Below are 26,409 nucleotides of genomic sequence, written 5' to 3'. Positions count from 1 at the left end.
ATTTCTACTTCTCTTAATATAAAAAAACTTTAAGAAAACACCATCATAACCAAGATTACAGAAAAAAACACAAAAAAAAAAACAAATGAATGTGGATTGACAGTTTAATACGCATAAACTGATATGTAAAGCCTTAATAGTTTAAAGTGTTAATAATTTGGATTTATTGGGGTTAAAAAAGTAAAAACGCTCAAAATGTATTTTGTAACATCCCCATAGACATAGTGACTAGACCTTTCAACTATCCTGAGCAAAATGGCTATCTCAAATTTTTGATTGGATGTGTTTGGGGAATTGATGTGTGTTTGATTGCCCCTAAATCACTTTTGACTCTTGCAAAGATTACTAAAACTTTCAATTTCCAATTGAATGAGCTCCTCCCAAAGTTAATATGGCAACACTTTCTGTAAGAAGTGCCTTGATGAAAAAAAATAAATAATACAATGAGCTCACATCATGCTTTCCTTAGGCAGCGCGATAGCGCTGCCTAAATAAAGAAATATACATGCCTCTTGTCATCACAATCTTAAATCTTTACAGGACAGATAAATCAAAAGACCAAAAACATAGATGTTATTTCAGAGTTACAAAACCTAATCGATTTTAGTAATAACTAAAATAAGAGAAATAGTTATTCGTCACATTACAATTGACAGTCTCCCACGGCACACTTGGATGCCACGGCACACATGCTGAGAAACATTTTGCTTTAAGTACTTATTATGCAAGCATTTGGAGTCCCATTACAACTTACATATTCAGTTTGATCCAAAAACGACTCGGGCGTGCCCACCTTTATTTATAAATAATTTGGCGAGTGTTAATGTAGGATTCTTTTTGTGACTTTGTGGATATTGGAGTCAACAAATTCGACTATCTCAACTGCATCTTCTGACTCAGCCACAGCCACTGTCGACCCGGAAATGCAAGGTGAACACAACAATCAAAATTGACTTGTAGGTGTTGCACCTCTTCCGTCATTTTTTTTTTTTTTTTCAATATGAAGTCAGCGGAAACGATTAAGACAATGATTTTAGGTTTTGTACCATGTAAAAGTTAAATTTAAACATGGTTTGCTTTCTCGCCTCCTAAAAGTCTGGAGCAATAATGCGTGAAATTGACTTAACTTTCACAGACACCTGTACTAACTTCATCAATCTTCAAGCTTATCTGTCTTTTTACAAAGAATAGAAAATACTTGCCTGCCACAACGGCCAAATATCAGTAATTGTTCTTCCTAAATTTTGTACTCCTAAACCTAGAACGTACAATTAGAATTTCATCGTTGAATGGGGAAACAGGCGACACATCAACTTCCGACATAGGCCAAATGTTTTACCTGACATAATTCATGAGACAACTTTGGTGTTTTACAAATTATGGTGTGCACTTCAGCCTCCTCTGCTGAGCACGCACATACCTGAATGGTTTAATCTTCTTTCAAATTTGCCATTCGGTTTGACAGACTGTTAGGGATTGTTGACATTTTTTTTTTAATCGGGTTTTGAACGTAAACTAAAATTTTTCTTGTAGAAAAGTTATCTAAAAATGAATTGAAATCAAAGAAAACATGTTTCGCAAAGCAATACTGCTGAATTCCCAAAACAAAAAACTGAATCTGGTAGAAAGGTCTTGGTCACACTTATGCAGAATAAAATCGAATTTTGATGCTTATTCAAGATATGTAAAATTCATCAAATTTAGTCGCACCCATCAAAAGTTACGAGCAAGAGAAAACTAGCTCAATTTATAAAAAAGGGGAGATACACCCAAAAAATCAATTCATCTTAATAAAAATCACTCCACCAGATTCAGCATACCAGAGAACCTTAATATAGAGGTGTCAAGCTCTTATGCACAAAATATGGAATTTTGCATTTTTTTACCAGAAAAAAGATTACGGATGTGTTTTCATTTGTTTGTTTTGTTGTTTGTTCGTTTTTTTCCCGAGAGTGATCATATCCAATCATTCATCATAGGTGATTGGGAGAGGGCTCACTTGATCAGAAATCAAAGTTCTAGCGCCCTTTTAAGTGACCAAATATATTGGAGAGGAGCGAGTCCCCCTCCCAACCGGATTTTCGAGCATTACTTAAAAACGATCAGAAATCAAATTTTAAAAAATCAAGTTCTTATTCCATTGAAAGTAAGGAGCAACATTAAAACTAAAACGAACAGAAATTATTACGTATATGAGGGGGTCACCCCTTCGTCAATACCTCGCTCTTTACGCTAAAGTTTTTTTTTTTCTTTAGTACTTTTAGAAGAGCTTTTCATTCTTTTTAGATGTCGTTTGTAATTCAGGAGTTTTTTTTAAAGAATTGGGACAAAATTCGAACTTTGGCGTAAAGGGCGAGGTATTGAGAAGGAGGCGACCCCTCATATATATAATAATTTCTATTCGTTTTAAGTCTTAATGTTGCTCCTTACTTTCAGTTGAAAAACTTTTTTTTTTATTAATCACTACCTTAGTTAGTAATGGTGTAGCGTTGTCTACAGCACGGTTCAGAAAATCAGGGGTGTGTATGAGTTTGTTTTTGCTGAAGGGGGGAGGGGTACATTGTTTTAGTTTAGGGGGTTCACAAATATGACAAAAGGAAATATCTTTAGGCCAACATTTTTTTAAATTTTATCATGTAAAGTGGCCAGCAAAATAAGCGACTGAAATGGCCATTGATAATTTTGACGAAGAAACTATTTTTAGGAATTACGCATGAATAAGTAAATTAAAAAAAATACTACTCTAGTTTAGTACTAGAGCTCAATTACAAAAAAAAATACAACAGTATTACCGAATAACATCATATTACAACAATATCACAAATAATGCAACAGTATCACTTCAATGGGGGGGGGTACATATTTGCCGCATCTTGCCAAAACTCGGCTTTGTACTGGCTTCTGAGAATTTCTCTAGGAGAGAGACACATTTTTCAGAGGAGGTGACACCTGATCCCACCCTAGCTACACCTATGCGTTTCTGACTTTAGCTGTGATTTATTCATCTCGTGTTAGCATAAATTCCTAACTGCAATTTAAAGTACCAAGGACATTAAAATAGATATTGTTTAAATTGGTTGAGTGAAAACTTACACGACCATATACGTCACTAAAATTAGGAAAACTCTGGAATTCAATTTTTATTAGAACAAGAGCTCCTGTGTAAGTTTAAGTAGTTGAGTGCTTAGCGGGCATCATGTTTGAAAATAAGGAACGTGTGGGAAAAATCAGCGGAAAAAGACAAATTATCTTCATAAAGCTCTAGGAGTGCAACTTCCTGATTGATTTATCAAAAAACAAAGACTACCATAAATCTAAGCTATACATTTATACGGACATTATTAACATCAATCAAAATTAAAAGCTTCAAGTTATTAGTAAATTTACTTACCTACAAGTAAAACATTTATTTGAAAGACCAATTAGCCTGTCCTATTCTGTTATATTTATCTCTTTAGTTGACTATTGACACATAAATTGTTTTTTTCTTCTATTTTAAAATCGTTACATTTTTTTACTTAATGTTTACATGTTCCAAAAAGCCTATTTATGTTCAATTGCCCGACTGCATATAATGGGGGTTCCATCCTCTTAATCATTCATCCTATCATCATTGTGATGTCTGTGGTACTTAAATAATGCAACATTTTATCAGTTTTTTATTATTATTATTATTGCCCACAAGACTGCATAATTAATATAGATTTTAGCTACTAACCAGTTTTCTTTGATACATCTGCTTTGTTGCTCATTACTACAGCAGACTAACTTTTGTGGGCATCTTATGTGAATGGGTCCTTACCAATAACCTACGGCATCTATTGTCAAATGGGGTGCCGGTTATATGAATTTTTGTTTTTTCTTATTAGTGTTGTTAAATTGTCAGACAGGAAATTTCCTTATACTATTTTTGTCAACATCTCAAATATGATTTACCAAAATCAATAATAACTTGCTCCAGACCAAAATTATATCGCTACTCAATTGTCTCCGTTTCCAAAACAAATAGTTTACAAGGTTGTGAAAAGGGCTGTTGTGATCATAGGATGTGAACATAGTTGAGTTTATGTTCTGATGGCAATATTCTTATGACTCGAAAAACTGAAACAAGATCCAAATTATACAAATGTGAAGGCATCATACACTTTCTCTTAATTCCTGCCATTATTAAGATTTTAGAATCTAAGAGTCAAGGAAAACTCCCTTTCAATGTTGCCAACCATATTTTATTTATGCAAGGAAACTAATCGTAATTTAAGTGCGAGACTCGTTTAGAGGATGTCATTATAGAGGTGAACTTCTTTATTTAGGGATTCTCTGGTGATTTTTACAGTTCTTTTGCATTTTTTTTTAGCGATTTCAAAGATTTATCATATCGAAATGTAAAGAAAATGGAGAAAGCATTAAAATATGAACTAAGGAGATGTGAAGTGAAGGCCATGGATAAAATTGCAGGGGATCTGGAAGATGCAGCTAGACGGCATAAAAGTGAAATATTATACTAGCATGTTACTAAATTGAAAGGGAGTTGTCAGTCCGGACTAGTCCAGTTAAAGTTAGGAATAGGGCCACAATTAGTGATAAGGAAAAGGTTAAAGAAAGATGGGAAAACACTTGGAGAATGTACTAAACCGAGATACAGTTGCAGGAAAAGATATAGATGAAAATGAAAAAGTTTGTGGTACCTTGGATGTGAAGGAAGATTTGTTTTGTGAGGAAGAATTAGCGACAGTACTAAAAGTATTAAAAAATAATAGTGCTCCAGGTGCTAATAGTATGATAAATGAGTTTCTTAAATATGGTGGCTCTGAGGTTAGATATAAGCTACTGAAGATTATGAATATGATTTTTGAAAAAGGGGATGTACCTAATGATTTTAGGAAAACCTTCATTAAACCACTGTATAAGAAACGTGACAAGAGTGAGTGTCGTAATTATCGAGGCATTAGTCTGGTCTCTGTAGGTAGCCAATTACTTAGTAATATGATACTTTTTAGACTGAGAGATGCTGTAGACACAGTTTTAAGGGAAGAACAGTGCAGTTTTAGAAAAGGTAGAGGATGTGTCAACCAAGTTTTCACTCTTAGGTTAATAATTGAGAAGCCCCTTCGTTGTCAAACACCTTTGGTCCTCAGTTTTATCGATTATGAACAAGCTTTCGATTCTGTTGATAGAAGAGCGTTAGCAAAGGTCTTATCTTTATTTGATATACCAGAAAAATATATTAATGTGAATTGTGCTGTGTACGAGAATAATACTGCTGCGGTTAAGGTAGGAAATTATGTTAGCAACTGGTTCTGAATTAAGTCAGGAGTTAAGCAGGGTTGTGTTCTATCACCCTTTATATGGATCATGTTGATGGACTTCGTCTTAACTACTACTGCTACTACTACTACTAATAACTCATTGCAGCACCAAGCCGCCTCAGGCCAACACAGCTCCGCACGCTCCTCCTCCAACCTAATCTATTTAAAGCCCCCCTCTTTACACCCTCCCAGGAAGTTCCCATTTCCTTTAAATCTTTATTTATGACATCCTCCCAACCCAGACAAGGACCACCTGCTTTCTGTGTAGCCCTAGTCGGTTGGCCAAAAAGGACAACCTTCGGTAATCTGTTATCCTTCATCCCTAGAACGTGGCCGGAGCAGGGGAAAGGCAATTGGAGACCACGCAATAAAATCAGGAGGAAAAACCCTCCTGGACTTAGACTATACTGATGGTTTAAGCAAATGAATGAATTTTTAGAGGTTTTGCGAGTTCAGGGTGCTAGAATAGGCTTGAAAATTTTTGTTAAGAAGAATAAGTCACTAAGGCTAGGAATAAGTGAAGATGAAAAGGTGACGTTGGGTAACGAAAAGATTGATCAGATTGGCAGCTTCACTTACCTTGGTAGTATTATTAGTAAAGGCGATGGGAGCAGTGAAGCTGTCAAAAGTAGAATAGCTAAGGCTCAGGGTGTTTCTTCAGAGTTAAAAAAAGTTTGGAAGAATAGGAAGATAAGTCTGCAAACCAAGATTAGAATATGGGAAGCTACAGTGATTACAGTGATCAAATATGGCTCTGAAGTACGGGCGCTCCGAAAAGCAGACGAAAATTTACTAGATGTTTTCCAGAGAAATTGCTTACGTATTGTTCTGGGTACCCGGCTGACTGACCGTATTTCTAACAGTAGGTTGTACGAAAAATTTGGTTCAATCCCGCTTTCTAGGGCTAAAATGAAAGAAAGGTTGAGATGGCTAGGCCACGTTCTGCGGATGAAGGATGAAAGATTTTCGAAGATTGTTCTTTTTGGCCAACCGTCTGGGGCGACACGGAAAGCAGGTCGTTCTCGTCTGGGTTGGGAGGATGTCATAAATAAAGATTTAAAGGAAATGGGAACTTCCTAGGAGGGTGTAAAGAGGGAGGCCTTGAATAGATTAGGCTGGAGGAGGAGCGTGCGTAGCTGTGTTGGCCTCAGGCAGCTTGGTGCTGCGGTGAGTTATTAGTAGTAGTAGTAGCATCATGAAGAATTTACGAAGATTATTCCCCTAGCGATTCATGATTATTCAGTCTTTGCTTCGGTGGTTTTCTATATGCAAGGGCGGGTGAATAGCAATCACGCCATTACTATTCTTAAACATTCCGAACCTGGGCTAATCAAATTTGTTAGCAGCAATTGCATAATGAATTAGCTTGCTTCTTGCTAAATAACACAACAAGTGAATTGAACTTTAAACGACAAGAATAAGAGAGTGATCAATTGGAGTCGACCTATTTCATTTAGTTGATAGTATTCAACACGGCATATTTTTATTTGGACTGGACTTTTGTTAAAGTAGGTTTTGTTTTTCCGTTGTACGGTTCAGGGGCACCAATTCACGAGAATATACGGTTAAGTGGAAGGATATTTTTTAATGTAAGATACCAAAATCATAGTTTTCAGAGTCAAGGGGGTCATTTTCCTCATATTTTAAATTCTAAAACAAAGATTTTTTACAGAAGAGGGTGTGTTTTAAATTCTAGGGTGCAATTCCCCCCCCCCAATCGCCGTACCTGGCTTAGTTAAGAACAGCTTGCAAATTTTAGCCTGGAGATGGAACAACTGCAGAAATCTCAGCACTTTCTTGTTGTTTTTTTTGGGGGGGGGGGCACAAGCCTGAGCTTTTTCTTCATATGGCCCTTATTAACGATTAACAAGTCATTTTGTCTATTGATAAACCAAAGAAGAGAATAAGTAATTATTACCAAGACTCTGATTTTTGTAAGTAAGAAAAGTTATTTTTATACTCTGGGTATATCTTGGGACTCTTTTTTTAAATAGGTCGTTCTATAGACGAGATAATTTTTATTTGGGGTTTGGTTCCATTTTTGTCGTTGGTGAAACCACTTGGCGTTTGCTAGAAGAAACTCAGCTTCCAAATACGATTTTCCAGCCTCTTCACTCATTAGGAATGCCGATTAGAGGGAAACCATTGACTGCTATATTTTGAAAAATATTTTCCCCTTTCTATCTTCATTAAAAAAGAAAATGCTCTTGCCCCTCCCTATATTTTAGTGAATTGACACCCTTGATACCTGGTAGGTTTATTGATAGAAGCTCATACTTTTTACTTCTTTTTTTACGAATTAAACTGTTATATTTTGCTGACTAAGCAAAAATAAGCGGATTTCAACAGAACTAAATCTAGAAAAAATACACAAAAAAAATTTTCTTTTGTAAATCAGGTAGGGGATTCACTTGTAAAGAGATCAGAAAGTAGGGGAGAGGCATTTAGGGAATTCGGTATTGAAAATAGGGTTTTCTAGGAATTTTTCATCTGCCTTTTAGGGATTCTGAAAAATATGAAGTTGAAATACCACCAGAATGACACCGAATGAATATTCTTAGGAAAATTCTTAGGGTGATTACCACTTAGGTTATTAGGGTTATTTTTAGGTTAGAGTCTTACCACTTCATTATAGCTGTAAGATTTTATTTTGTTTAGGATCTGTTTCGATGCTGCGTAGAAAAATACTATGAGAATGACTTATGTCCCAACATAGATAACGATTTGGAACTGCATTTTTTCAATAAGCTAAAATTTCATTCACAATTATATTTTACAATATTAAGAATTAGCAAGGGCTAATTTGAGCTAATTATATACTTTTCATGGACTACAAAATGCTGTGAAAAAATTCTGAATGGCAGATATGAGCACTAGCTAAACCTGGTATTAGGTAAATCTCATTGCGAATGGGCCTGTAGTGAAACTTGAACCAGGAAGCAGATAAATATAAGCCTATACAGGTCAAACTGATACGTCTTAACGCCAAACGCGCCAAAACGCGAGTGGCAACACTCGGTGAATCGAAGACATTGTGCTTTTTTGTCTTAGCCTGAAAATGTCAATACATTCGCCAATTGTTCTTATTACTTGACCTGGATATCCACGTCCATACTTACATTAAATTCCGTTATTTTGCAACCTAAAGTCTAAAGAAAAAAAACTTAACCATCTGCAAACACCGTATAGTACCGGAATTAATTACTCATTATTTAAAACCGGATGATTATACTTTTGGTAAGAGCTATTATTTGACAATCCTTCCGGTTTCATTACTTCAAAGTTGAGAATTTATTTTGAAGCCAGCCAAGGATTAACAGCAGCTGTACAAGCTTCCTGGATGATATTGCTTATTTACCACCAGAGGCAGTTTCTCCACTCGTTTTAAAGGATAGCCTAATGTGTCCCATGTTTCCACAAGTGTTTGCAAACTTATGCGTCCAAAACCAAAACGCTAAAGTGTAAGAAAAGTTTTGACCACTTTCTTCTGAAATTTTCATTTTTTGGATAGAAATAAATTCCGTGACAACAGTGGTTAAGCACCGGGTCGTATCAAGGATTTTTTGGGGAGGGGGGTCTACAAATCTTTTTTTTGGGAGGGGGGAGTGTATAAATAAAACTTCAAAAAGTATCAACAATTTGTTTATATTCATTTTTGTTACGTTTTTAAGAGTTGCGGGGGGGGGGTCAAAATCTCTGCCCCATTGGATACGGCCTCGTTAAGCATGAAAATAAAGCATACACGACAACGGAAAAAAACGGGGAAATTCTGGGGGGGGAAACGGGGAAAAAACGGGGAAAGCCACTAAAAAAAAATGCAAGCATTTCAGCTGAAACTTCCAGTGAGTGTTCGTCGGTACAAAAAGAATAAAAATACACGCTGAACTCTACAATACGAAATAGAAAGACAAATCTCAAAACAATAGTCAAAATGAAGAGCCGCCTTCCCAAGTAAACTGTAAAGGGGTGACAGAATAAAAATCAACGACATTTAATAGAAAGCCAAATTATTCGTGGTTACTGCAGCAACTCGTGCATTATAAAATATAATATGCATCGAACAAATTGACTTTTATAGTGATTCTAAGTGTTAAAATTCCTTTGGTTTAATGTCACAGAACAAAAGTTACGAATCTGAAACGATTCGTCAAGCGTCTGAAATCATAAAATATAATAGTTTTGAGGAAAATTACACCATCAAATTTAGCATTTTAGAGGATCTCTTGGCAGAAATTTCAAGCCCCCTATCTACAAAAAATAATAAATATTGCATTTTTGTTCGTAAAGGGTGACCACACATGCGCTTTTATTTATTACTCTTTTTTTGCTAGAGGTGATTGTATCGAACCAATGATCCTGGAATATCAAGAGAGGGATCACTTGAATTGAGACTGAAATTTCTAGCACGCTTTTCAAACAGTTTTTGGTAACGAACTGTAAGTAAGGAGCAATAGTAACCAAAACTCTAAAAACAAAACTTTTAGGCCAATAGATATATGAAAAGAATTGGCTTCTTATGTTAATTAAATAAAAAAAAACTAATTTTTTTAGCTGAAAGTAAGGAGCGACATTAAAACTTAAAATGAACAAAAATTACTCCGTATATGAAATGGGTTGTCCCCTCCGCAATCCCTCGCTCTTTACGCTAAAGTTTGACTCTTTGCCACAATTCTACTTTTTAAAACAATTAAAACTTTAGTGTAAAGAGCGAGGGATTGCGGAGGGGACAACCCATTTCATATACGGAGTAATTTCTGTTCGTTTTAAGTTTTAATGTCGCTCCTTACTTTCAGCTAAAAAAATTAGTTTTTTTTATTTAATTTCTGAACGTTTTTGAATTAATGCATGTTTGGTTTTGGCTCTCCGCACATAAATTATTAAAATGAAATTTGTATATTAATTCTTTTTTGGGCTAAATGGCTTTCTCTTAGTTTTGATACAGACGATTTTGAGAAATAAGGGGTGGAGAAGGAGGCCTAGTTGCCCTCCAATTTTTCGGTTACTTAAAAAGGCAACTAGAACTTTGAATTTTTAACGAACGTTTTTATTAGTAAAAAATATACGTAACTTAAGAATTAACTTACGTAACAAACTTTCATAATCTTATATTTTTATTATGTATACGAGGGGGTTTGTACCCTCGTTAATACCTCGCTCTTTACACTAAATCGTAAGTTTTGTCCCAATTCTTTAAGAATGACCCCTGAATCAGAAAGGCCGTAGAATAAATAGTTGAAATTACTAAAAATACTTTAGCATAAAGAGCGAGGTATTTATCTCCTCCTAAATACCTCACTTTTTATGCTAAAGTATTTTTAGAATCCCTCATATGCGTAATAATCTCTGTTCGTTTTAAGTTTCAATGCTACTCCTTCCTTTCATTTGAAAAAACGTTTTCATGTTTATTTTTCATTGTTTTCTTATAGTAATGCTAGAAAATCCTGCGCCCTTTCCATTGAATTTTTCTTCCCCCATGACAGATTCCTCCAATGAAAGATCCTCCAACATAGCCCCCTCCCCGCATTCCCACCCCTAAACAAAATAAAATCCCCCTGAAAACGTCTGTACACTTCCCAATAACCATTACTATATGTAAACACTGGTCAAAGTTTGTAACTTGCAGCCCCTCCCCCAGGAGTAATTGTGGGATTGTGGGGGAGTAAGTCATCCCCAAAGACATAGTTATTATGGCTTTCGACTATGCTGAACAAAATGGCTATCTCAAAATTTTGATCCGTTGACTTTGGGAAAAAATGAGCGTGGGAGGGGGCCTAGATGCCCTCCAATTTTTGGTCACTTAAAAAGGGCACTAGAACTTTTCATTTCCGTTAGAATGAGCCCTCTTGCGACATTCTAGGACCACTTGGTCGATACGATGACCCCTGGGAAAAAAAAACAAAAACAAAAAAAAAAACAAATAAACACGCACCCGTGATTTGTCTTCTGGCAAAAAATACAAAATTCCACATTTTTGTAGATAGGAGCTTGAAGCTTCTACAGTAGGGTTCTCTGATACGCTAAATCTGATGGTGTCATTTTCGTTAACATTCTACGACTTTTAGGGGGTGTTTCCCCCTATTTTCTTAAATAAGGCAAATTACCTCAGGCTCGTAACTTTTGATGGGTAAGACTAAACTTGATGAAACTTATATTTTTAAAATCAGCATTAAAATGCGATTCTTTTGATGTAGCTATTGATATCAAAATTCAATTTTTTAGAGTTTTGGTTACAATTGAGCCGGGTCGCTCCTTACTACAGTTCGTTACCACGAACTGTTTGATTAAATAAAAAACATTTTTTTTAGTGAAAGTAAGAAGCAACATTAAAACTAAAATGAAAAAATTATTCCATATATGAAAGGGGCTGTCCCCTCCTCAACGCCCTGCTCTTTACGCTAACGTCTTTTATTGCTTTAAAAAGTAGAGTAAAAAGAAAGAGTCAAACTTTAGCGTCAAGAGCGGAGCGTTGAGGAAGGGACAGCCCCTTTCATATACGGAATGATTTCTGTTCGTTTCAAGTTTTAATGTCGCTCCTTACTTTCAGTTACAAAATACTTGTTTTGCAATCTAGTTTCTGAACGTTTTTGAATTAATGCAGGTTTTGATTTTGGATCACCGTAAATAAATATTTAAAACGAAATTTGCATATGAATTTTACTTTTTTTTGCTAAATGGCCTTCTCAAGGTTTTGATCAGACGATTTTAAGAAAAGGGACGGGGGAGGGGGCCTAGTTGCCCTCCGATTTTTTGTTTATTTAAAAAGACCAATAGAGCTTTTAATTTTATTTACGAAAGTTCTTATTAGTAATTAATATATACATAACTCACGAATTAAATTACATAAGGAACTTCTATATTCGTATATTTTTATCACATACATGAGGGTGTTTGTCCCCTCAAACTGTTTGATTTAAAATATATAAGTTTCATTAAGTTTAATCTTACCCGTCAAAAGTTACGAGTCTGGGAAAATTTGCCTGATTTCGAAAAAAAATGGAAAGCACCCCTTAAAAGTCCTAGAATTCTCAAAGTGCTGAAAATCCCACCATCAAATTCATCTTATGAGAGAACTCTACTGTAAAGGTTTCAAACTCTTATCTACAATAATGCAGAATTTTGTATTTTTTGCGAGAAGAAAGATCACGGATGCGTGTTTATTTGTTTGTTGTTGTTTTTTTTTTTTTTCAGGAGTGATCTTATCAATCCAGTGATCTATAATATCGGAAAAGGGCTCATTTCTGTGGCGATTTCTGGCACTTTTGGCGCAAAACAAAAATTGCGACTCAAAAAATGTTTAAAACGCTATCGAATAAAGTTTCTGAAGCTATCCAATCAATATAAAATTATCGAAAAACAATACTTTGAAGTCCCAGTTTCAGGAGCCATAATATCGCGCGATGTTACATTCGTTCCTACGAATGGACATAGTTTATATTAATTTAAAAAAAACCAAGTTTTTCGACGGAAGTAAAGAGCGAAGTTGAAACTCAAAACGGGCAAAAATTATTACTTCACAGCCTATCTAAAAATATCAATAAAACTAGTACAAATAAACCCACTAATTATGTTCCCCTATACTTTTAGGATTATAGAAAACTGGTGCTTTACTGAAAACACAAAAGTCAAGCATAAAAGACAGGATAAAAAAAGGTTCCAAGCTCCTATCTATAAAAATATGAGATTTTGTGGTTTTTGTCAGAAGAAGGATCAAGGATTTGTGTTTATTTGTTGTTGGTGCTTTTTTCGAGGGTGATTCTATTGAACCAATGGTACTAGAATATCGCGATTGGGGCTTGTTGAAACGAAAATTAAAAGATCTAGTGTCCTTTTTAAATGACCGAAAAACTAGAGGACAACTAGCCACCATCCCAAGCCCGTTTTTCCTCAAAATTGTCTGATAAAACTTTGATATTTCCATTTTGTTCAGTAGAGTTGAAATAGATTTGTCTTTGGAGATGACATGACCCCTTATAACCACTGGAATATGGGTTGCGAGTTAGAAGTATACCTACATTTTCCTAAAAGAAAAGAGATCTTCTGGGGATTGATTTTCTTCTGTGTAATTTCCCATTATGATGGAAGTTACTAAATGTGACCTATTCAGGGGGAATTTTACACATGGACAATTTTTCAGAATTCTTACACAAAATTCGTGTTATTTATCTTACTTTTTTGTTGTTGATACCATTGTACATGTGTATGTAACATTTTTATTGCGTCTTTGGACTCTTTTTTAGACTCTTTGAGGGAATTACCAGGGGGGAGTTTTCGGCGGAGTAGGAATTCTCTGGAGATCTTTACAGGGTGGATTTTTCACGGGAGGAATTTTCCATGTTGGAGTTATCCCCAGAAGAAAGCTTCCATGGGAAATTTTCTACGGGAGAATCGATCGAAAGGGGGAAATTTTCGACACAGGGATATTCCCCAATGACCTGAAAAAATATAAGAAATTAAATGAAAGCAAGTCCTTCTTCAAATAATAGTATGCTAGAGAGTATTTTTCAGGCAGAACTGTCGGCAGAAACTTTTTCGGGAAGAATTTGCAGCGGGGACGGAACTGCCAGGATGTAATTTCCCAGCGGAAGAATTTTACATGGAAGGAACTGTATATAGAGGAATTTTTTGGGGGGAATTTTCTCCAGAGGGGGGTGGATTTCCCGGGATTATCTGAAAACAATCAGAAATAAATAAAAAAAACAAGTTTTTGCTACCGAAAGTAAGTAAAAGTTGTTAAAAAATTTGAGGGTGAAGAGGAGTATTGAACAAGGGGGAGCCCCCCTAATATACGGAATAATTTCTGTTTTATGGCACTTGGTACTAACCAAGTGACATATAGCAATCGCAAATTCTGTCGGTCTGTCGTTCTGTCTGCCGGTCCCGGTTTTACTACTTTAGGCACTTCCAGGTAAGCTCGGACGATGTCATTTGGCAGGCGTATCAGGGACCGGACCAGATTAAATTAGAAATAGCTGTTTTCCCGATTTGACCATCTGGGGGGGGAGTGGGGGGCCCGTTAATTCGGAAAAAATAGAAAAATAGAAGTATTTTTAACTTACGAACGGTTGATCAGATCTTAATGAAATTTGTTGTTTGGAAGGATATCGTGTCTCAGAGCTGTTATTTTAAATACTGATCGGATCTGGTGACATTGGGGGAGTTAGGAGGGAGAAACCTAAAATCTTGAAAAACACTTGGAGTGGAGGGATCGGGATGAAACTTGGCGGGAAGATAAAAAACAAACCGTTATTATAGATTGTTTATCCAATAAAACTAACGGCTACAGAGTATCGCTTAGCTGTGCACAGTGCATTAGGGTATTCGGCACAGGATTATTTTACGGAGAGGACGCGGGGCAACCAACGCATCAAAAAAGCCTTAGGAAGACTTTATGTCTTTAGGAACTCTTTAGGAAGACTTATGTTATAAGAATAAAAGCTGACACGCCCCAGAAAAAAAAAATAGAGCTCGTGCACTAAATTGTAAAATTTTTCTCTTGTCTTTACTTCATTTCTAAACTAACCAGAAATAAATATCAAATATGTTATAAGAAATTTAAATTAAAAATCGAGCAAAACAAAAATCTCCTTTTTTTTAAACGACTCCATTTTATAGAGTTTATCGAACTTCTTGATAAAGAAATGATCGAGCACTTACTTCTTCTCGAAGCATTTCTAGATGACTCACATGATCTTGAAAATTTGACCGCCGCGCGTTGAATTGGTCACGAAGAGTTTGAAGCTGTTGACAAAGGTTTTCTTCATTTTTGGAAGCCTGAAAAAAATTGTCACGTTCAAAATTAGAAGTGATTTAGTTTATAAGACTAACACGACTGATCAAGGCCGTTTCCAGGATTTTTTGTTTTACGATTCAGACAACATTTCGGTGGGGGTTGGGTCAAATCCCCTGGATATAGCCTTGTGACTGATAGTATCTACTGCCTTATCGATTATACCGAAAGTGTCCCATCATTGTATTAATGGGTTTTTGAACAAAGCTCTTTTGTATGAGGTATCTAGAAATAGGATTGTAGGCCTATAGAAGATTTTTCTTTTTTCATCGGGGTTTTGTAATTATAAGGGTGAGGATGGATCTGATGTTTTAAATGAATTAATTTTCGCTCAGCGATTGTAAAAAAGTTTACATTAAATTTAAACATAAAACTGTAGGACACCTTAACCCCAGTCTTTTTTAGAATTAGATTCCACAATGCAAATAATGAGAAAACGAAATCAAATCTATTTGGTTGAACACTAGACAAGGTAGCAACAAATTAGTCCACGTTGCTCGGCAAAATCAAAAGTGGCAAATTTCCTAAGTGTTGAGTTATCCTGGTTTTATTAACTACTGTGGATAGATGACAGTATTTCCCTTATTTTCCATTTAGGTGGTTATTATTATTGGTGTTATTATTAATGCTAGGCGGTGAAAAAATACAATTATTTCTTATCTATTTTGCAAAACAACTGCAATTTCATTTCATTTTATTCGCTGTAGAAAACAAAACTATTAGGGTACTGGATGTTCGGTTGTTTGTGACGTTATTCATGTGAAAAGTGTTTTTATTTCCCGAATTTAACCCGCTAAACAAACTTTCCCGAAGCCGTGGCCTATCTAGATCGTTTTTTCACACTGGAAATTTGTAGTATTAGAAATTATAGTACCGTTTTGGAAACAAATTATAACAATTATTGTTCTTTTAGTAAGATCATTGTTGTGCGTGGAATCACCAAACTACGTCGAGACCCAGGGTTTCAAGGTAGTTATAAATGGGGGTAAAAAAAAGTCCCTGAAAAGGTAGCCTACAGCACAATTAACATTGCTCAACTTCAAGACTGAATCAAGAAGACAGGTTGGGGGGTATGAGCCCCCCTGAAATTTTTGTCAACTCACAAAAACGTAAGAAAATGCATATAAATAAATTTTTAATGCGTATTTTACATCTATTTTACGAATCCCCCCGTTTCCCGAAAAACCCCAGCGAACAAAACTTCTAGATATGACCTTGCTCAACTTATATAAAATTACATTTCAGAAGTACGGTGATAACCTGGAAAACAAGGCCACTTCAACACAAGGTAGGATTTAGTGTTTATGGATTGTGTTTTATCTTTTAGTGTTTTGTTAGTGTTTTATGGATTGCCCTCTTTTTTTGTCTGAAAAACCCTTTAACAATTACTCGAAAGAGTTTAAGTTACTACTCTTGGGATTCACTTTGTAAAGATTAAAAGCTGTTGATTCACAATCTGTGAAAATAATAAAAGCCGTTGTTTGTCAAGCGTTGGACGACGCAGATTCATAATAAAAATGAAACGAATCAAGAAATTCAAAATCATAAGTGTTCAATAAGCTCTCCTTTACTGGCAGATTTATGAATGAAGAAAATCGAGCTGAGTTATTCAACAACAAAAAATAGAAATAAAACAACAATAGAACTTAAAACAATGAATTACCGAAGTGAATCAAGATAAAAAAAAAGAAATTGAAGAACTCCTTGAAGGTCAAACTATTGAGTCCTGGCCTTGAAGATACAATAGCTGGCAACTAAGAAAAAACAAAATTTTGTCAGTTAAAAATGAAAAGAGCTCATTTTGTTGGAACAAATTGAAATTGATCAACCAAATACTAAAAGCTACAACGTGGAAAATCCAAACTAAGGATTTAGACGAAGAGAAACCGAACGAAATGATAGAAGTAATTGGATATTTTTGCCATTCCTTTTCAATAAATGGCAAGCACAATGGCTGATATTTCTGCTTTCTAAAAAATTCAAAAAGGAATTAAAAAGGAAAAAGATATGTTCTAACACTTTTTTAATTCTTTAACAAACTGTAAAGATTTCATGGTTAACAAGACACCTGCTTTAATGCACTTAAAAGAAAACAGATAAAACTTCTGGTTCACACACCTCACTACCCTCAGGTAGTAGCTAGCACTGTTTAGTGTGATATTCGTACGCATTATAGGTCATAGCCACTAATTTCGAGGGAGGTGGCATGGCATAAGGTGGAGGTGGTATGGCATAAGGTGGAGGATGCATGGCATAAGGTGGAGGTGGCATGGCATAAGGTGGAGGTGGTATGCATAAGCAAGGCACGAGATAATGCTTCCAAGTGGAGCATCTATTCTTCCTCCAGAAAAAATCCAAACTCTTTGATGGAATCCGAAGGCCTTTTACTGTTAACATACTGTGACTTAAGTATTGTCAGGCTAAAAAAATCGCGGCGATGTCTTTAAACAAGCTGCTTACGGAAAATAAATTCAGCTATCACGAAAACAATTTCTTGTTTCTATCTAGACCGTTCAACTTTTTCCGAAGACGAGGTCGACTGTGAAGCGAAGATTGCAGGGTAAGCTAGGCCTACAACAACAGCCGGTAAATAAAGATAAGCAAGAGTCATTCTGACGTAAATTAGGCCAGGCAAGGGGGAAGAAACATTGGTTCCCTCAACAATATAAGCACATAAAGATGATCGATATGCCTTTCTTTATTACCACTTTCGAGTCTAGAACTTCTATCCCATTATAACTTTGAGTAGATTTAGTAATGCTGTTGTAAAGAAATACGATGCATGATGAGCAACCAATCGTTGGTTGATTTATATTAGGATTCACGAGTTATGCTAAATCTGATATACTACAACAATTTCTAAGATATCCGTGAAACAGACAGAATCCCTCGTCTTGTCGTCGTTCGTGTATCGTCCAAGCCCTGCGTGATTCCAAAATAAATATAATTCGTAAATCCGTAAACAGGCAATAACATAGAACATAGTCAGTTAATCACGGAGAAATAGTATTATTCATTGTTCAAAAACAACAATTCATAATTTATTACTATTCTGTTGTATTTGATAAATTACAATACTATAAGTATGGACTAAAGCACAAGTCAAACTTTTGCTAGTTACCGAAGAAAATCGACGAATTTTGAAACTCTTTCATCCCTTCTAGGTTTGAAAACGTAACAAGATGAATACAAACAGATTTTAGTGTGTTTTTAAGTTTCCTTATAAACCCAACTCCCAAAAAATTCTGGACACGGTGCTGGTTTAAAATAGCAGCTTTGTTTACAAAGGCTCCTACCTGATTCTGACAACATAGTCCAATTGAAAATTCCCCCTTTAATCACTCTAAACACTTTACTGATTTGCGTAAAAACATCAGGTTTTCTTTCAAAAATACGAGATCGTTTTTGAGGCCTACTTTATACTGACAGAATTAGTGCAAATAAGTTAACTATTCATATAATATATAGCACAGCATGACGCACTTGCGAGTCCTGCAGTGTTAGTGTGAGCCTTGCAAAGTTTTTGATTAGGCTTTGAAATAATTGATTTGAAATATACCTAACAGTTAGTAATAAATAGACAAATGTAATAATTTAAAACAAAAAGTAACAATTTGAGCAAAAATGTGAATACATGCTTATCAACAACACGGGCGTCCAAAAATGTGTCGTCAGTGAAGAGGCTGTTGTAGTTGCTCATTACTATAGAGTCAAAAATCAATATTTTAATTCGTATAATTATTAGTTTAGTTCCTTTTTGTTTACAGGAAAGACATTGTAATTTTTGAATTGTTCTCTTTGTGCCTCAGCTAAAAATAAAAAAAAGTAGAATATTTTGTGTAAAAAAAAATAAATCAAGTACACTGTAGCAAGACAACAGGAGAGCAGCTTTTAGTCATGGTTTTGTTTGAGGAGTTATCCAATTTCCCTCAATTAGAGAAGGAGGAATCAGTTGTAATTACGCTTTTTCAATAGTTTATTATTATTATTATTATACGACTTGGAAGAATTTGTAGCGTTTCCAAGTTAAATCAGCCAGTTTCCAAGGTTAGATAAACGGCAAAACACCACAGAAAAATCACGCAAAATTTAAAGATTCCCAAACACAAAACACAACTGAAAATTGTACTTTGTATGATTCAAACAGTTGTTGAGAAGGGGTATCAAATGAACCATTCTTAAAATACTTTTAGTGGAATACTTAGTGAATGTTAGTAGTGATGCTATGACAGGTATGGACTTTACACCCTTATAGGGCACTAAAGCCTGCCTAAACTAAAGTAGAGTATTGACCTACTTACATAAACATCCGCCCAGAGAAGTATCTGACGCTTTTGGGTGAATTACCCACATATTTCTGGCAGGGCATGATTAGCAAATATTCGATCTTCACTAAATAAATTCAGTTATTATAATACTTAATATTGAAATCATGGAAATAACATGAATAGATTTATTGTCTTTTGAAAATATTGATTAGCATTGGGGACACACAAAAAGTCAAAATTGATAAATCGTATATTTTTTAAGCAATGATATGACAACCCTACAACCTCCAAGAGCCCTAATACCCTCCCCTAAACTTTGGTTTTTCCCTTTTTCTGAACTTAGAATTTTAGGACTTAGAATTCAAACTTTTTTGGGCTTAAATTGTTTTTGGATCGGTGAACAATGTTTTTTGTTTTTTTTATGTTGCTGCCCTATTGGTACTCTATGGCTGGTCATCGACACTGTCTAGTCTATTGAATATTTTCAATCAGTTTTCTTTTGTAGATTGGAAAAATTAACGATTGCGTCACATTTTAAAAATAGTGGAGATGAACTACTTCAAGAAAGTATGTGCACATGATAAAGTTATCGCTGCTTTGAATTCTAACAAAGACAAATATTTGAATTATGAGATAGGCATTTATGGATATCTTAGTGGAAATGTATGCGTGTGTCGTCATGACACAGAGATATTAAAGTCCTTTGGAGCATCGAAAAGATTCAACTCTTATGATGGTGGATATACGAGAGTAGCATTTCCAGAGAAGTTAGAGCTAAAAATAATTAAAGCCTGAATTTAATTGTTGACGATGAGGGCAACTTCTTACTAATGGTTCTGGCAATACGTTACCCGTTTGACCGACCCTATCACCATCTTTCTGGTGTTAGTATCCAAATGAAAGCAAAGGGAAAAAGAAATTTCTACTTCTGCACTGTCAATGCGCCAAAACTACAAAGTATGAAACGAAAATTTGGTAATGGATAGTAAAATCGAAAGCAAAGTAAAAATGGCATTGGCAGATAATATAACAACGGGGCATAAAGATGAATTGTTGAAAAAAACAAAGCGCATGTAGACATTATTACTAGCATTCATTTTATACCAACAGACATAGTCAATGATCCGATGACCCAATAATACCAATGATGAAAAGTGTGATGCGATTATAGCTGAAACCATATTAAATCTCGTGTATTACACCAAATGGAATAAGTGTCATGTCAAGAGATAACATACTGAAGTATTTATGGTTTATTAAAACGTTGGAAAAGTAAGAACAGGGATTTTAAGAGACATATATTGCTAATGGGCTCATAGGGGGTATATTAGGATCTGAGATAGGTTAACAGGGTTTTTACCAAAGCCAGAGAGAGGTGAGCTGGATTTTTTCTAAAATCCACACACACACACAAAAAATGCCCGCTCAGACACACAGGTACAAAGAGAGAGGGAGACGAAAACAAATACAAACACACAGATTCATTCATAAAAATAGACAAAGGCAGATACGGGGACAAGAAAACATCCACCCCGACACATAACAACAGAGAGAGAGAGAGAGAAAGAGAGAGAGAGAGAGAGAGAGAGAGAGAGAGAGAGAGAGAGAGAGAGAGAGAGAGAGAGAGAGCCAAACAGCCGCTCAGACCAATTGGCAGAGAGAGAGAAAGAAACACGTACAAACACACAGTTACAAACATACAGACACAGTTAGACATACAAACACACAAATACAGGCACAGGCACTAGAAAACAGCCCTTCAGACACACTGGCAGAGAGAGGGAGAAAGAGAGATATGCCGAAAGTTGATCAGACACACAGACACATAAAGAGAGAGAGAGAAACAACAACACCTACAGACACATAGTCAGACATACAGACATAAAAAGACAGACACGGAGTGGGTGTTCGTTTGTTTCCGTGCCTGCCTTAGTATTTTGTATCTCTGCATTTATGAGTTTGTATGTGTTTTGCCTCTCTCACTCTCTGTGCCTGTGAGTCGGAGCGAATATTTGCTTGTCCCCCTGTCCGTCTTTATGTGTTTGTGTGTCTAACTCTGTGTGTTTGAAGGTTTTTTGTCTCTCTCTCTATCTCTCTTTTTGCATGTGTGTCTGAGCGGCTGTTTGCTCGTCTCTCTCTCTCTCTCTCTGCCTATGTGTTTTAGCTGGCATTTGCTTGTCCCCGTGTCTGTCTTTGTGTGTTTTATGTGTTTCTCTCTCTCTCTCTCTCTCTCTCTCTCTCTCTCTCTCTCTCTCTCTCTCTCTCCTCTCTCTCTCTCTCTCTCTCTCTCTCTCTCTCTCTGTGCAAATGTCTAAATGTCTCTGGGCGGGTGTTTGCTTGTCCCCGTGTCTGACATTCTGTGTTTGTGTATCTGACACTGTGTGTTGGTGGTTTTTTGTCTCTTTCTCTCTCTCTCTCTCTCTCTCTCTCTCTCTCTCTCTCTCTCTTTCTCTTTGTGCCTATGTGTCTGAGTGGATGTTTGCTCGTCTCCGTATCTGTCTCGTCCTGTTTGTATGTATGAATCTGTGTGTTTGTATGTTTATATGTCTCTCTCCCTCTGATCCTTTCTGTCTGGGCGAGTGTTTGCTCGTTCCTATGTCAGTCTTTGTATGTTTGTGTTTCTGAATCTTTGTGTATTTGTAGGTGTTTTTGTCTCTCTCTGTGACAGTGTGTCTGAGCGGCTCTTTGCTTATCTCTTTCTTACTGTGGCTATGTGTCAGTGCGGAGGTTTGCTTGTCCCCATGTCTGTCTTTGTGTTTTTTTTAGTCTGACTCGGTGTGTTTGTATGTATTTATTATCTGTCTCTCTCTGTATATGTGTGTCTGAGTGGATGTTTGCTTGATCCCGTGCCTGCCTTTGTGTGTTTGTGTGTATGAATCAGTGCGTTGGTAGTATTTTGCCTCTCTTTCTCTCTCTCTTTATTTCTCTGTGACTATGTATCAGAGCGTTTTTTGCTTCTCGTACGTGTAATTCTCTCTCTCACTCTCTCTCTCCCTCTCCCTCTCCCTCTCTCTCTCTCTCTTTCCCTCTCTCTCTGCCTAAGTGCCTAACCAAGTGTTTGCTTTTTTATATGTTTGTCTTTGTAAGTTTTTGTCTTTAAATCTTCGTGTGTTTGTAGATGTTTTAGCATTTCTGTCTCTGTGCCTGTGTGTCTGAGCGAGTGTTTGCTTGTTTCTCTCTCTATCTTTGTGTGTTTCTGTGTCTTACTCCGTGTATTTGTACGTGTTTATGTCTGTCTCTCTGCGTCTGTGCGTCTGAGCGGATGTTTGCTTGTCCCCATGTCTGTCTTTGTGTTTTCTTAGTCTGACTCGGTGTGTTTGTATGTATTTATTATCTGTCTCTCTCTGTATTTGTGTGTCTGAGTGGATGTTTGCTTGATCCCGTGCCTGCCTTTGTGTGTTTGTGTGTATGAATCAGTGCGTTGGTAGTATTTTGCCTCTCTTTCTCTCTCTCTTTATTTCTCTGTGACTATGTATCAGAGCGTTTTTTGCTTCTCGTACATGTAATTCTCTCTCTCACTCTCTCTCTCTCTCTCCTCTCTCTCTCTCTCTCTCTCTCTCTCTCTCTCTCTCTCTCTCTCTCTCTCTCTCTCTCTCTCTCTCTCTCTCTCTCTCTCTCTCTCTCTCTCTCTCTCTCTCTCTCTCTCTCTCTCCCTCTCCGTCTCTCTCTCTCTCTCTCTCTCTCTCTCTCTCTCTCTGCCTAAGTGCCTAACCAAGTGTTTGCTTTTTTATATGTTTGTCTTTGTAAGTTTTTGTCTTTAAATATTCTTGTGTTTGTAGATGTTTTAGCATTTCTGTCTCTGTGCCTGTGTGTCTGAGCGAGTGTTTGCTTGTTTCTCTCTCTGTCTTTGTGTGTTTCTGTGTCTTACTCCGTGTATTTGTACGTGTTTATGTCTGTCTCTCTGCGTCTGTGCGTCTGAGTGGATGTTTGCTTGTCCCCATGTCTGTCTTTGTGTTTTTTTAGTCTGACTCGGTGGGTTTGTATGTATTTTATTATCTGTCTCTCTCTGTATATGTGTGTCTGAGTGGATGTTTGCTTGATCCCGTGCCTGCCTTTGTGTGTTTGTGTGTATGAATCAGTGCGTTGGTAGTATTTTGTTTCTCTTTCTCTCCCTCTTTATTTCTCTGTGACTATGTATCAGAGCGTTTTTTGCTTCTCGTACGTGTAATTCTATCTCTCTCTCTCTCTCCCTCCTCTCTGTCTCTCTCTCTCTCTCTCTCTCTCTCTCTCTCTCTCTCTCTCTCTCTCTCCCTCTCTCTCTCTCTCTCCTCTCTCTCTCTCTCTCTCTCTCTCTCTCTCTCTCTCTCTCTCTCTCTCTCTCTCTCTCTCTCTCTCTCTCTCTCTCTCTCTCTCTCTCTCTCTCTCTCTCTCTCTCTCTCCCTCTCCCTCTCTCTGCCTAAGTGCCTAACCAAGTGTTTGCTTTTTTATATGTTTGTCTTTGTAAGTTTTTGTCTTTAAATCTTCGTGTGTTTGTAGATATTTTAGCATTTCTGTCTCTGTGCCTGTGTGTCTGTGCGAGTGTTTGCTTGTTTCTCTCTCTGTCTTTGTGTGTTTCTGTGTCTTACTCCGTGTATTTGTACGTGTTTATGTCTGTCTCTCTGCGTCTGTGCGTCTGAGCGGATTTTTGCTTGTCCCCGTGTCTGAACTTGCGTGTTTGTATGTCTGACTCTGTGTGTTTGTATTTGTTTTTGTCTCTCTATCCCCGTGTGTCAGAGCAGATGTCTGCTAGGCACCGTGTTCGTCTTTGTGTGCTTGTAGCCGTTTTTGTTTCTCTCTCTCTCTGTACCTGTATGTCTGAGCGGCTGTCTGATTGTCTCTCACTTGCTCTGTACATATGTGTCTGATCGGGATGTTTGCTTGTTCCCGTCCTTGTCTTAGTTTGTTTGTTTTTCTGACTATGTGATTGTATGTGTTTCCTTGTCTCTCTCACCCTCTGTGTCTGTGTGTCTGAGCGGTTGTTTCCTTGTCTCTCAGTCTGTGCCTGAGTGTCTGAGCGGATATTGGCTTGTTCCCCGTGTCTATCTTTGCATCTTTATGTGTCTGACTTTGTGTCTTTGCAGGCGTTTTTGTCTCTCTCATTCTCTCTTTTCCTGTGTCTCTTAGCGACTGTTTGTTTTTCTCTCTCTCTCTATACCTGTGTCTCTGAGCTGGTGTTTCGTTGTGCCTGAGTGACTGTTTCCTTCTCTCTCTCTCTCTCTCTCTCTCTCTCTCTCTCTCTCTCTCTCTCTCTCTCCTCTCTCTCTCTCTCTCTCTCTCTCTCTATGTGTGCCAGTTTGTCTGAGTGGATATTTGCTTTGTCTCTGCAGAGTTTGGAAAAAATCAAGCTCATCTCTCTCAGAATTTGGTAAAAGCCCTGTTAACCAATCTCTGATTCTAATATTCGCTCCTTTGATCCCACTAGAAGTATATCCATCTCTAAAAATTCCATTTCTTGCATCTCCGACTTTTTAATAAACGTTCGACTTGTGGGCGTACCCTGAAAAATAATAGAAACACAAAAAAATAATGCATAAGACATTCTTATTGTAATAACTACATGTAGAATATCATAAAAATAAAAATAAATGCTTTGAATCTATTCCATAAAATACTTCATTATGTTTTCTGCTGATATGACATTTACTCCATTTTGGGATCATACGTGACTTTTAACATGGTTTCAGCTACAATTGCTTCACACATTTCATCATTGGTATTATTGGTATTACTGTTGGTATACAATAAATGTTAGCAATATTATTCAAATGCGAATTGTTCTTTCAAAAATTCATCTTTATGCCCCGTTTTTATACTGTCTGCCAAAACCATTTTTATTTTGTTTTCGATTTCACTGTCAACTACCACATTGTTTTAAGACAGTTCGCAGTTTTGGCACATAGAAAAGATATGCATTCTGACATTATTGCGGCAGTAAACATTTCTTTTTCCCTCTGCTTTCGTTTCAATGCTAATACAAGAAAGATGGCGATAGAATATATCAACGGGTAACCTATTAACAGAACCATTAGCAAGAGGTGGATCTTCATCGTCAACTATTAGTTTCAGGGTTTGTCTTATCTTTGAGAACTACTTTCTCTAGAGGTACCTACTGTCGCATATCTTCCACCATAAGAGTTAAATCATTTCGATCCTCCAAAGAAATTTAATCTCTCACTGTCATGGAAACGCACGCATACATTTCCAATAAGATCTCCATTAATGCTTGTCTCATAATTCAAATATTTATCTTCGTCAGCATTCAACGCAACGATGCTTTATCAAGTGCACATACTTTCTTGAAATATTATATTTTCACATTTTTTTTCATATGTGATGCAAGTGTTTATCATTCCAATAAACAAAAATAATATATGAAAACATATAATAAACTAGGTGGTGTCCATGACCAGTCATAGAGTACCACTGGGGCTGCCGCATAAGAAAATCGAAAAAAAAAACATGTTCACCAGTTCAAGAATTTCCAAGTTTAAAAACTCCAAGTCCCAAAAAATACTAAGTCCAAAAAATTTTTAATTCCGAAAACTGAGTGCAAAAAATTCTTAATCCAAAACAGGAAGAGGTTTGGGTGAGGGGGAGGGGGGCTCTTGGAGGTTGTAGGATCGTCATATCATTGCTTAAAATATGTACGCCTTTATATATTTCGACTTTATGCAAGTCCTTAATGCTAATCAATATTTTCAAACAACAACAAATTTATTCATATAATTTTCATGACTTGATATTAAGTATTATAATAACTGGGCATTGCTTTTATCAAATATTTGCCAATCATATCCTGACTGGAATATGTAAGTCATTCACCCAAAAGCCTCAGATACCTATCTGGGAGGCTGGTTGTGTAAATTGCTCAAGGCTATAGTTTAGTATAGGCAAACTTTAGTACCCAAATAAGGGTGTAAGGTCTGTACCTGTTATAGCATCACTACTAATATTAGTGAAAATGTTTTAGTTTAATGCAGAGGAGGAGAAACCTGTGCATGAACTATTTGAACGGCAGATTACAGGAAAATAGAATTTAAAGAAAGCGGAGATAACATTAAAATGTGAA

General features: G+C 36.4%; 1 protein-coding gene across 2 annotated transcripts in view; it reads right to left on the bottom strand.

Annotated features, from left to right (window-relative positions):
• LOC136031964 (bicaudal D-related protein homolog) overlaps positions 1-26,409 on the bottom strand; it is a 117,107-nt gene that overhangs the window by 64,083 nt on the left and 26,615 nt on the right. For both annotated transcript variants that reach the window (XM_065711979.1, XM_065711978.1), the window contains exon 3: positions 14,961-15,077. In XM_065711979.1, the coding sequence (XP_065568051.1) occupies positions 14,961-15,077 (117 nt within the window). The remainder of the gene's footprint in view (positions 1-14,960; positions 15,078-26,409) is intronic.

This window comes from Artemia franciscana, chromosome 10 (assembly GCF_032884065.1).
Source record: "Artemia franciscana chromosome 10, ASM3288406v1, whole genome shotgun sequence".
NCBI lineage: Eukaryota > Metazoa > Arthropoda > Branchiopoda > Anostraca > Artemiidae > Artemia > Artemia franciscana.
The sequence above is the reverse complement of the archived record's forward strand: the minus strand, read 5'-3'. Positions and strand labels throughout refer to the sequence as shown.